A 13183-nucleotide genomic window follows, 5' to 3' on the forward strand; every position below is an offset into this window, starting at 1 on the left:
TATAAAAACAATTGAGTCCAGTGCGCATTTGTGGGCGGAGCTGTCTCAGATGCAAACTTATCGATGTCGATCTGTAAAATATTAAAGTTTTATGAAAAATAAACTATGATTTATATTTTCAACCGTTGGCGTTTCTAAAAGAATTCATTTACTAAATCTTAAAAATAACCTTGTTTTATTGGGTCATGTTTTTTCTGTATACGTATTTCTGTACACGTATAGTTGATATTTTTTTTTCAGATGTAGGTAATCAAATGTTGATAAAAATTGTAAGAAGTGATAAGTATAATGCATAAACATTCTAACGTTTAAATAAACTCTTTATTATCTAGAGATTACGCCTAACAATAAGGTGCTCATCAAACTATATCTAATGTTACTTGGCCAAGGTTTCTGATATATCCACCCGAAACTGAAAAACAAATAAGAATATCTACAAAAGACAAAGTCCAAGGAACAGATCGTTTACTGGTTTCATAAATTTTACTCTTTGTACTCCATATTTTTATTGAGTTGTACACAAAATTCCATTAATCTACACATCTCAGATATCTGTGTAGTTACAATATTTTTGAAAATAACTTTTTTCTCATCTGTATACTATGTACGGATAAGATTTTTTATACTGTTTATTACCAGCTATTTCCTAAATATTTTGGAGTAGTTCAATGCTAGTTAAGGCATAGAGTAGCAAAATTTGTATTGTAGCAAAAAATAATTTGTGTAAATATGCATATCTTTTATTTTTGAACACATAATAAATAATACTTCGGTATAGAATTTAAATGAAACATATTCTATGTTCATTTTACCTTAAACAAGCTTACAGACGTAAACAAACACTTATTTACTAAATCGATACGATCTTCAAAATTTAAAGAATCATATAAAAGATAAAAACACGCTCTAATTTTTCAGTCCACATTAAAAATAATATCTAAAATTATAATATCTATTAACTATTGAGATTTCTTCAAGGATTCGTTTGGTTTCCTATTTCGACTAATAAACCTAATTCCTAAGATGAGCATTTTAGCTATTTTGAAAACAGAGTAAGTGGTAAGAGCGCAAACCAGTCCTAGGAAGCAGAAGACATCTAACAGATAATACTGGTAAAAAGGCATACCAGCCCCTTTGTATCTTAAATGATGAGCCCCGTTGTGCCTCAAGACGTATTCGATCCACCATACGGCCTTCTCCAGTGGCGGAACTTGATGATCGAAGGCTATTGCTCCCAGTTTGCTGACAGTTTTCTTGTACCTGTAATTAAATAAAATGTGTCGTCAACACTTGTCAAGTTTTCATCAAAAAGATTAAACGGCAATACAGATAAAAGATTAACTTTCTAGATTTCCAAACGAGTGATTATTTTAATCTCATGTAAAATCCAGTGATTAAAATACTAAAATTAAGTAACGTCTGTGTCAATAATACTAATCAGAGAGGTCTGATATCTACAAAAGCCTTGGGATGAAACAACCCCAACAATATCCCTAATTTGAAATCAAACAAACGTCATAATATCAATAAACCAAGCGAGATTACATCAATGAAAGAATTAGAGAACGCCTAGCATATACTTACTCTGGATTTTGGATGACTTTATTTATTTTCTCCACCAATTCCCCTTTGCTTAAGTTGTCGAAATCGATGGAAAGTCCAGCCCCGCTGCTGACCATCTTATGGGCATTGAACAGCTGATCTCCAAAGACGGCGATAATCAAAAGGGGAACTTTGGCATTTAGTGCCTCATCGATTGACTGCAATCCTCCTTGAGTGACGAACAATTTGACGTTTGGATGCCTCAGTACGTCTTGTTGAGGGAACCATTTCCTAATTTCGACGTTGCTAGGTACACTTGAAACATTTGTAAGATCATCAGTTTCGAACTTGAACAGTACTTTGTACTCCAGTTCCGAAAAAGCAGACAGAATGGCGTCTAACTTGTCACGTGGCAAGAGAGAACTCTTCACGTTGGAGCCCAAATTGAAATACACAACCCCCTCCTTAGATTCGTCCAAGATTTGCTTCAGGTCCTGGAATAAAGCGAATAAGTGTATCTACTGTACGATTGCCAACTTCTGTTATATTGGAAAAACTCAAAGAAGAATTAACAGTTGCTACTTCAAATAAGTTGGAAATCATTATTAAAAAGTCAGAAATGCACGAAAACCATTATTTCTTCTTTGTCTATCTTTATAATCGTGAAGAGTTCAAAAATAATTTTTAACGGATTCTTATTTTGCTGGAAAAATCAAAGTTTATGAATTCTAAAAGTTCGGTAACTATTAAAAAAATAACTAACCTTAGGCAAAGGCTTCTCGGGTTGCAAATGTATCCCAGAAATTTCCACAAAAGCAGGTACATGGGGCCTAATATTCTGAGTTACATAGTTAAAGTTACCTAAAATCAGACTCATTTCGCTAGCGATTGTATACACATCTCTAGTCTTTGGTCCAAAGTACTTTCTGGTTTCCGCATTCAGTTTAGGCGCCAAATTGAAATAACCATTTAATTTAAAAATACTGTAAAAAATAGTACTCGTTACTCTTTCCTTAAAAGACAGATCCACAGAGAACGGTAGAAATAAATCAGGGTCCAGTACTGGATGTTTCACCAGCCCCAACATCTGAACAGCACTAATAGTAAGAGGTAAAGAAGTGATTCCTATCATTGGGCAATCGAATACGTCCTTGAAGGCATACATACAAGGATATAGGTTCTCTACGAGGAACAAGTCGTACTTCACTTTGTTTTTATTTGCCAGCAACTTCTGCATCTCCGGGGAAGAGATTTGGTCGTGGAAGACAGCGGAAAATCCTTCGAAGAGGGCTTTTATCTCTTCTGACTTGGACTCCCACTTGAAATTTTTATGACTGTGGTTTAGAAAAACATCATAAGAAAAGCTCAAGTCGATTTCGGTGAGGTTTGTCAACGAGGGATCTTTTAGCGGATTTGGGGTGAAAACTGTAACTTCGTGACCTCTTAAAGACAATTCCCTCCATATGGGTTGAAACACTTGTTGATGGCTATGGCTGGGGGTCATGAAGATACCCAGTATCTTCGCGGACTTCGCTGAAACCAGAATCACCGCGAACACGACACATGATAGCATATTCGTCTGCATGGTTATCAAACAACTACGAAAGTATTGGAGTTTGCTACGATATTTATAAAGTCTACAAATTTTCAAAGGTGGAGATAAGGTAATGATATAAATCGGAAATTTGAATACAAAGCATCTGCGATGTTGATCTATTTTACTATAAATTTTACGAAATACTTTCACGAAATTTAAATACAAGTTTTGTGACTTGAAATTAGTTCTTATTACAACTCATGTGAAAGAATATTTCTATTTCTTGATTACGGGAATATTAAAAAAAATTCGATATCTCATTTGTATAACGTCATACTCAAACAGTAATTTATTTTAACTAGAATTATGTCTTAATCTAGAAGGTATATAATACATAAATTACCTGACACTAATTGCGATTCATATCATAATACCTATACACAGCGTTGTGTAAGTTGTCATTCCTAATAATTGAAACGATATTAGTATACGGGGAATGTCAGCAAAATGTTGTCATAGCATCGCGGTTGTATGTCGGGCGCTTTCTTTTGCAAAGTCGTGGTGGACATTATTTGGAACAAAATTTTGCTGTTTGATTTCTATGTTGTGTAACAACGAAAATTTCAACTTAAAAAAAATTCTGTTCAACAACAAATAAAACATGAAATATAATAGGCGTCTTTTCTATGAAATTTCAGTCGTATTCATGATATAGAGGACCAACCTTTTATATTCCTTGTCATTTACTAAACAAATAGACAATGGCAAATAATAAACGGTGTATTTGGTGGTGTATAGTTAAGGGGTTTTGTTCCCATTTGAACCCCCTAAACTTTTACGCCAATGGAGAAAATATTTTTTCACTTTTATTTATTTTTATATTATTTTATACAAATAATAGTTATTTGTGAACTTTAATAGAACAGACATTTAAATAAGATGTCTGATAATATCATAACAAAACAAAATATTTATCTTCACCATTGAAGATATATCACGTAGATTCATTGTGACCTCTTGAAAGATTAATTCGAATACGTGCTTAATTGATTGTATGACTATATAAATTTAAGTCCTGAAATTCCAAGCACAATAAAATTAAAAATAAATACACTATGCTCTAGAAGTTAGGATTTTGCCACAGGTCTCATTGATCTCAAATTTTGGCAAAAAAAACGTAAAATCGTTAAATTCTACATTTAAGGGCGCCATATTCTTTAAATAGTGTTGTTCGCAAAGACAATTTCAAACATTTAATAACTGAATAATCTAAAGCTTATCAAATGATAGGAATGCCACCTGAGTATTTTCAAAGACGTCGCAGTAAAACGAATAAACAGGTGCAAAAAACGATCAAACCATCAAGGTTTTAGGTACTGAAATCTACGAAAATACTAACTTTTTTATATACAGGGTGAGTCAGTTTTTTGTGGTAGGATTTTAACAGTTGATAGAGATTCATTTTTTAATAAGAAAAGTTCCTATAAACGTAGGCCTTATAACGCTTCGTTTGTGAGATATAGGGTGTTGAAAACAAACTTTTTTTAAGAATTTTTCTTAATATCTCTAAAAGACCAACAGATATTAAACTGAAATTTGGTATTAATAATACATTAGTTATGTTGAATAAAACAAAGACATCTGTTATCCATTTCACCCACCAGTGACGTGCCTGAGATGGGCTACTGCCCCCTTTAAAAAAATAATTCGTACGCCCGTGGATTTTTCTGGAAAATAACATCATTTCTAAATTTTTTAATCAATGCTGAACAAAACAGCTCTCTTTTAATTTTTTATAAAATTAATTCATTTGGCATGAAACTGTTCCAACGATATTGGTAGGTACCTAATAGATACATTTGTGAATTAATAAGAAAAATCAACAAAAACGATTGAATGAATAATAACAGTTGTTAGAGAATCATTTTTTAATAAGAAAAGTTCCTATAAGCATAGGTCTTAAAACGCTTCGTTTATGAGATATAGGGTGTAGAAAACAAACATTTTTAAGAATTTTTCTTAATATCTCTAAAAGACCAACAGATATTAAACTGAAATTTGCCATGAAAAAAACAAACACAGAACTTAAAAAAAGAACTAATTGACACACACGTTATACAATGTTCGCGTTCTTATGTCAACGTTATTACATTTAATCGTTTTTGATGATTTTCAGGGTACATCATATTTTTCTTATTACAAATGTATTACCAATATCGTTGGAACAGTTTCATGCCAACTGAATTTAACCAAAAACCGTTCATTTTATAAAAAATTGAAAGAGATCTGTTTTGTTCAGAATTTTTTAAAAATTTTAGAAATTATGTTATTTTCCAGAAAAATCTACGGGCGTACGTATTATTTTTTTAAAAGGGGCAGTAACCCACCTCAGGCACGTCATTGATGTGTGAAATGGATAACAGATATTTTTTTTTATTCACCATAACTAATGTGTTATTAATACCAAATTTCAGTTCAATATATGTTGGTCTTTTAGAGATATTAAGAAAAATTCTTAAAAAAAAGGTTTGTTTTCAACACCCTATATCTCACAAACGAAGCGTTCTAAGACCTACGTTTATTGGAACTTTTCTTATTAAAAAATGAATCTCTATCAACTATTAAAATCCTACTACAAAAAACTGACTCACCCTGTATAACTCCACATGTAAATATTCTTATAACATTTACTTGCTTAGTCCTACATATAAAATTGTTTACTTTTATTTATAAGTACGTGAAAATAATTCTTAAAATGTGGGGTTAACAGCAAACGCATGTTCTACAAACTTTTTTTGTAGTTATTTGTTTATTTGAGAAAATTTAAATGGTAACAATGAATAAACAGAAAACAAGGATTTTATTTTTGTGCTTACTTTTGTTCTACACGTTTTACTTTTCAAGATTTCAGTACCTAAAAACGCCAGAAATTTCACTATTTCTCGGCCAGGGATATGGTCACAATGGTACAATGCTATATTTCATGATCAACAAATTATCTCTCTCAGGACACACAAGAATTAAAAAAAAATTGAATAAATAAAATAAATTTAGAGTGAATTATACACATGTATACATTGATGAAAGAAATTAGTGTATTTTATTAGTTCTCGCATTATTATTTTTTTACTAATTTTGGCTGTAATTATTTATTTGCGCCATTTTCAGTAACTTTTTCCATTTTTTGTTGGGTGTATCTATCCCACTGAAAAAAAAAATAATGTGTTGCGAATAACTATCTAATTTCTGAGTATAAGATATTTCTAGCTAGGCAAATCTAAGTTTTAAAAAATCAACCCTTTCACTGATGCCATCTGCGCAAAAGGTTTATTTGTTTTGTGTTTCTTATCTACTATGTAAACAGTTTAGACAAAAACCTTTTGAAGTATATGATAATATTGATACGAGATCTAAAGTGCGTCAAGACAATGCATATATAAATAACCATCAAAAGATATAACTTACTTTTTCCAGTGTGAGGTAATTGTAGATTAGCGACATACATCTTGAAATTAGAGATATTCGAGACACGGATATTAACTTTTTTTTTAAATAGATAGTTACGATTTCTCTGAAAATATAACGTAATAATTTATTATTGTAAATGTACTTACCAAGTCTAGCTTCAACTTAGTTTTGCTTAGACAGGCTATTCGGTTCTGTTAAGGAACATGTGTTTGCATACGTTGGTGAGATACGATCCATTTTTTAAAACAAAACAGTGAAACTATTTTGTACTTTTTTTTTAATGGATTGTACAGAAGGACAGTCAAACGCCATTATTAGAAATCAACGCAATATTAGTTGCTTGGAAGTAGAAATTAAGCTTAACATTTTGTGCAAAAAATATTTATTAACATTGTTTATTTAGTATAGTTTTATTTTTTTTATATATTTTCTTCACTTTGCAATTTTTATCAGAAGAGTAAACCACTAGGAAGAAAAAAGTTTCTGTAAAGTCCAATGTGACTACAAATATGACAAAACTTTTACTTCATTACAAAGTTTATTATTAAGTTAGGAACTGTCGAATTTATTTGAATTAGTTTCCTTTCTGATAACGTAAAAATTCGAGAACCAATAATAATATACACGTTTCTTTGTTACATGTGTCCACATTAATTGACAGTTTGGTAAGAAACTGTTGAAAAGCCTATAACATTGAAGCTGATTATTAAAGAGTAAATACTATCACATGTCCCTGTATGACTTGTTCGTACTTTTCTAATTATTTTTATCAATATTTTACTTAATTATTATATTTAATGGTATGTTGTTAAAGGAAATCGTAAAAAAATTCTTATTTGCAGATACAAAGTCATTCGTACATTCCTTAGAACTTAACACAAACTGGTTAACTTTGAGTTCTAATAATTATTGAGTGGAATGGTTTGATTACCCATCATATCCAAGGCGTCTAGGGGCGGAACCAAAGATGTGATTCAAGTCAAAGGACGTTGATGTTTGACAACAAAGACCCCCATAGGGGAAAAATCCACTCGCCCATAACAACATCAAATCTAATGCCAGTCTTAACAATTTTTAGATTTTTCATACTGAAAGGCTACCTTCATGAACACATCCTTAAGACAAAGAAAAAATTAAGTTCCCTTAACATAGGTTGTGTTGCATCTCGAGAAACACTATTCATAAAGTCGTACAAAGAAATTGAAGTCGCGTTCTGTTAAATTTGTTCAGAAAATCTCTCTTGAGTGATTTGTAGTCAACATAATTGCTGCTATAATTGCAACAAAGATCTCGCACATTGTAACAAACACGGATGAAATATTACGCTGAATAGTTAGTTTTTATAAAAACTGGCTCTTTTTGCAATGAATATAATTAAAGTGTAAATATACTTAGCTATTATTCTTATCTTACCTCGTAGTTACTTACTGTAAAAAACAAATTAGTATTATGAAGCAAAACGCAATAAAATGTAAAAGATTACAGACTTCAGTTATATTAGAGTGTAGATAAAAGTTGATTGCAATAGCTAATAGTACATGTTAATAATTTTAAAGCTTCTTATAGGATGGGTAAAAATATATTTGTCTAAAAAAAGCCTCACTTTTGATGACACTGTATATGATGTTTGTAGCAGAAAATTAATTGATAATTATTATAAATTTTTATGAACAATAATTACAAAACACTACAACAAACGGTATAAATTATTTTTTGTTTGGTATGTTTTTATTTACTATTATTACATGGGAATTAAAAAATACAAGATTCTGTTTAATGGTAATATAAATAAATAATTATATTTTTAGAGTTACTTTAACAAATCGGCGCAAGCAATATTAATAAAGGGATTTTGAGATTAAAAAAAGTAATATTCGTTACAAACCTATTGACGTGTGTGAAAATAACATTTTCAGTTAAAAATTTGTAATGCTAATTTGAAAATAACTACATTTGGGTATATTTCAGTCTCACTGTTTCTTTTTAATGTTTGCCTTGTCGCTTTTTGGAAACAACTTTCGAAGGATTTTTCTCAGGAACAAGTATACTCCTTTCAGAATAAGATAAACCGCTGTCAGGATAACGCATAAGAGGGCCAACAAAAATGCTATGATATCCAACATGAAATACTGCCACCAAGGAATATCCAGGATTGGGCTTCGTAGATGCTTGGCACCCTTGTGTCTAATTACATACTCAATCCACCATATCGCCCTTTTGAGGCCATCGATTGGTTGATCATACATGAGGCTTGCTAGGGTCTTAGCATTCTCTTTATAACTGAAAACAAAAAAGTCACACATACATACGATTATAAATAATTTGATTGTCGTCAATAAAGCATATCTCCATTAACCTACCTTGGATTGGTCATTATTTCATAAATGGATGAGTTCAGTTCTTCAGCAGTGAAGTAGTCCAGATCAAGACCAAGTCCTGCTCCGTACTTAACAAACGTGTCAACATTGAATGTTTGGTCGGAATGGGTTGGGAAGCCAATAATTGGTACTTCCGCCAAGATCGCCTCTTCCGACGATTGCAGTCCACCTTGCATTAGGAACAACTTCACGTTGGGATGATCTACGCAAATAAAACTTTGTCACCTTTAAATAAATGATTAATTGTAAGGTTTGTTTCTGCAGAGGTTTTTGAGTTTGAATTTAGCATTTGTGCAGAGTCAGTCACAAACTCTGATAGACAGTCTGTTGTTCTTGAAGATGACTTTCAAGACACCATTCAAAAATAAAATTATGTTAGAAGATAGCAGTATGGATAGCCTTCGAGCAGCAAAAATTTCGAACGGTTTGGGGATAATCACCCTTAGATCATACTTGGTACAGGTAGTTTCCAAATTATCAGAAACAAACCTACTATATGTTTTCTTTATTTTCTTTATTATTTAAAATTGCGTCGAAGTAATAGAGGACAATAATATTTTTGTCTTTAAAACCCGCAGTTTGTGATCCAATTTGCTTACCTAGTACCGTAAGTTGAGGAACCCACTTTGAGATGAAGACATTATCTGGCTTCCCAGGCAATGTATCGTTCTCCCATTTAAATAAAACATTATACGGCAATTTACCGAAAACATCTAATAGTATATTAATTACATATTCAGATAGGTATATGCTCTTTAAGCCCGAGCCCAAGCTGAAGTAAATCGCCCCTTGTGTTGATTTATCCAAAAATTTCTGGAGCTCCTGAAAACAGTATTGTAATAAAAAATTTTAAGAATATCGCAGTACCTTTTTGATCATGTGCTTATGGGACACCCTGTATATGTAGCAATACACATACATGATTATCTTAAAGATAAAATGTACGAGCTATGACTAGAATAAATAAATTCCAAATTAAATTAAAAAATTATTAAACTACATAATTAAAAAAAAATCCTAAAAATCTTATCTGTCTATGCAATCTCATAAACAGCATTCTTAACTGATTGACTGACATTGCGAAAACCAACTGCGTGCTATGCCGTACCATTAAATGATGTCACTATATTTATCATACTTTTCCTTAAGAAATTGGTCAAATTAAAACAAACTTACCAAATCTAACTTTGGTTTAGTTCTGTTTAAACTAATCCCCCCTAATTCGATTATAGCAGGAACTACAGGCATAACGCGGTGAAAAACAGGACTTCTATTAAGAAGCAAGATACTGACGTTCCTTTCGATGTCGCCTAAATATGGCATATCCTCCCCCAGATACTTTTTAATTAGTCCGTCTTCTCTTGGAAGCACCACTAAGTGATACCAAGTCCTCACGTAAACGGAATATAGAGCAGACATAAGGCGTTCCCGGAAAGGCATGTCCCTTGTAACTGGCAAGTTTTGATCAGGACTAGATATTGGATGAGAAGGATTACCCACAGCATCCAAACCAACTAGCGGTGCACCCAGTGATGAAATTCCAATCAAGGGACATTGGTACTTCGCACCGAAAGCGCTCATAGTGGGAAAGAGCCATTCGGCTATAACAACATCGAATTTCACGTCACTTTTTATCAACCGTTGCATTTCCTCATGTTTGAAGCTTATCTCACTTAGCTTTGAGAACATATACGTCATATAAATGTCTTTTAGGAATACTATTGGAAAACTGGGTTTCTTCAAAACGTACTGTTTATCTTCCTGAGGAATACTATTTAACCTTTCGTATAAGAAACTGAGGTCATATTCCGTTAAATTAGTCAAGGTTGGGTCTCCTAAAGGACTAGGAGTTACCGCGTGTACGTTGTGACCTCTTAGGGATAACTCTTTCCACACTGGCTGAAAAGCCTTTTGGTGACTTATTGAGGGAAAAACAGAAACGAATAATATATTGGCACTGTGAATGTTCTTAGAGAGAAGGAGAAGAACCGAAATAGTCGCAATGTGTACTTCAAAGCGTAACATCCACATGATTACTGCTAGAAGTATAATTGGAATTTTCACTTATCAGAGATAATTCCAATATCAAAATCAGATAATCGTCGACAGGTGCTTAAACACATATTTTTAACTGATATCTATCGTGATACAGATTCAAATCTGTAGTACCAACTGCCCTAATAATTACATATTCTCTTGTAAACATTTCCACTACACAGATAAGCTCTAAAATTCTAAAGTAACAAACTTTTTCAGAACACATTTTTTCATCCGTATTTTCAACATCAAAATGCAAAAAATATGTAAATATAAAACTGTACTATAAAACAGAGACTTAACCCAAACAAAATACTTAAGACAAAATTATTGAGCTAGCTGGAGGTAGCGCAATCCAAATTAGTGTATCGATTTATAAGCTCCCATGGAATATGTTACTCATCGTCGCGAGAATCATTAATCTCTTGAGAATCCACGAGGCAAAGGATAATATATCACGACATTTTCACGACACGACCCCAACTCTTTGATATAAATATGCAAAAGTAGTATACGTGTATTATTAGCCATAAATATATAGTCTATGGGGTGGTTACACTTTACTCTCAATGTAAAACTGTTAAGGACTATCTAGAACAATAATTTGTTCCTTTCTCTTACTCGAAAATCAGGCTTTTTTCGAAAAACAAAAGAGAGTAGTAATTTGTAGAAAATTGAAAGACAAATTCGAAAATATCATGATTGTTACCGTAAAGCGGTGGCGTACTATTTTATTTAGAAAAATATGCCACCGATACCCTGTATCTCCGCCACTGGAGCATGTAAATTTTAGGAAAGCCCCTTAGATATTGGACAATGGTTACATAAATTGGTGCCCAATTTCAAATTATTTTTATTATTTTCCTCCACCAGAGGAAACGGGGTTTGGAAGTCTACTCCATTGGCAAAAACGTACATTGAAGACTCTATTGAGAATCAAATTTTAGTTTCAAATAAAATATCTTCGAACTTTGTCGAATTTTTTGATGTTGTTGCTGTTGAAAATTAATTCTTAAGATTTTGATCTAGACAACATGAACTTTCCGGAAAACACCTACTCAAAAAGTACTTACCAAGTTTAATTTAGGTTTTGTTCTATTCAGACTGATTCCACCTAGTTCAATGGCAGTAGGAACGAGAGGCATGATGCGATGAAACACGGAGTTTCTATTAAGAAGCAAGACGCTAACGCTTCTCTCTATGTCACCTAAATATGGTAGATCTTCCCCTAGATATTTTTTAACCACCCTGTCTTCCCTTGGAAGCACGACCAGGTGGTACCAAGCTCTCACATAGACAGAATAGAGAGCAGACAAGAGTCTTTCTCTAAACGTCATGTCCCTTGTAACTGGCAAATTATGATCCGGGGAAATTGTAGGGTGGGAAGGATTACCAACAGTATCCAAGGCGACTAGGGGTGCGCCCAAGGATGTGATTCCAATCAGAGGACACTGGTATTTGGCAGCAAGAGCGCCCATGGTGGGGAAAAGCCACTCGACTATAACTACATCAAATTTAATGTCACTATTTAGTAACTTTTGCATTTCCTTATGCTGAAAGGCCGTTTCGCCTAACAAAGACAATTTGCCTGTTAGAAACATGTCTTTAAGAAAAACGAGTAAGAAGTTTGGTTTCTTCACCATAAGGTTCTTTGTGTCTTGAGAAACAGTGTTCAAGAGATCGTACAGGGAACCGAAGTCGTATTCTGTTAAATTTGTCAGGGTAGGGTCCCCTAAAGGATGAGTAGTTATGGCGTGCACTTTGTGTCCTCTTAACGACAATTCCTTCCAAACCGGCTGAAAAGCTTTCTGATGACTTATGGAGGGCATAATAGATACGAATAATACATTCGCGCTATAGACACTTGACAACAAAATAACTAGAATTGCATGTGTTGCACTAAATATCCCGCACATTGTAATTATCGCGGATGAGAAATTAAACTGCCGAATCAGCTTTTTATTCTTTTGTTGTGAACTAACAGTTTTAATACTAAAATAATTAACATGTCGCTGTACATGACCCTCACTTTTCTTATCTTATCTTATTCCTTATACATTGTTTCAAAGTCAAATGTCAACAAGTGAATTTCCATAAGAAATTGTTCGTGTTTTGAAAACGACTCATTGTCATAATTTTTTTGGACATTCAGATGAAAATTTGCCTAGTTATGTTTCAGCATCTGGAAGTTCCAGATAGCTGTCAGAGTGTTAGAAAATCT

General features: G+C 32.8%; 2 protein-coding genes across 3 annotated transcripts; both read right to left on the bottom strand.

The window, feature by feature from the left end:
• Positions 1–302: 302 nt before the first annotated feature.
• On the bottom strand, positions 303–6580 carry LOC108909037 (UDP-glucuronosyltransferase 2B9). The gene is made up of 6 exons (XM_018713257.2): positions 6545–6580; positions 6053–6082; positions 4061–4117; positions 2306–3121; positions 1585–2036; positions 303–1260 (listed from the first exon to the last, which is right to left on the bottom strand). The coding sequence occupies exons 1-6, from the start codon at positions 6578–6580 to the stop codon at positions 960–962; spliced, it is 1692 nt and encodes a 563-aa protein (XP_018568773.2). The 3' UTR covers positions 303–959.
• Positions 6581–8278: 1698 nt separating this feature from the next.
• LOC108909034 (UDP-glucuronosyltransferase 2B19) lies at positions 8279–12917 on the bottom strand. Of its 2 annotated transcripts, none has more exons than XM_018713255.2 (4): positions 12036–12917; positions 9525–9747; positions 8908–9127; positions 8279–8827 (listed from the first exon to the last, which is right to left on the bottom strand). In XM_018713255.2, the coding sequence occupies exons 1-4, from the start codon at positions 12876–12878 to the stop codon at positions 8518–8520; spliced, it is 1596 nt and encodes a 531-aa protein (XP_018568771.1). In that variant the 5' UTR covers positions 12879–12917; the 3' UTR covers positions 8279–8517. The 2 variants fall into 2 exon arrangements, with proteins under 2 accessions (XP_018568771.1, XP_018568770.1); XM_018713254.2 differs by lacking the exon at positions 12036–12917 and adding an exon at positions 10102–11002.
• Between the last annotated feature and the right edge of the window lie 266 nt (positions 12918–13183).

This window comes from Anoplophora glabripennis, unplaced genomic scaffold (assembly GCF_000390285.2).
Source record: "Anoplophora glabripennis isolate ALB-LARVAE unplaced genomic scaffold, Agla_2.0 scaffold72, whole genome shotgun sequence".
In the NCBI taxonomy this organism is placed as follows: domain Eukaryota; kingdom Metazoa; phylum Arthropoda; class Insecta; order Coleoptera; family Cerambycidae; genus Anoplophora; species Anoplophora glabripennis.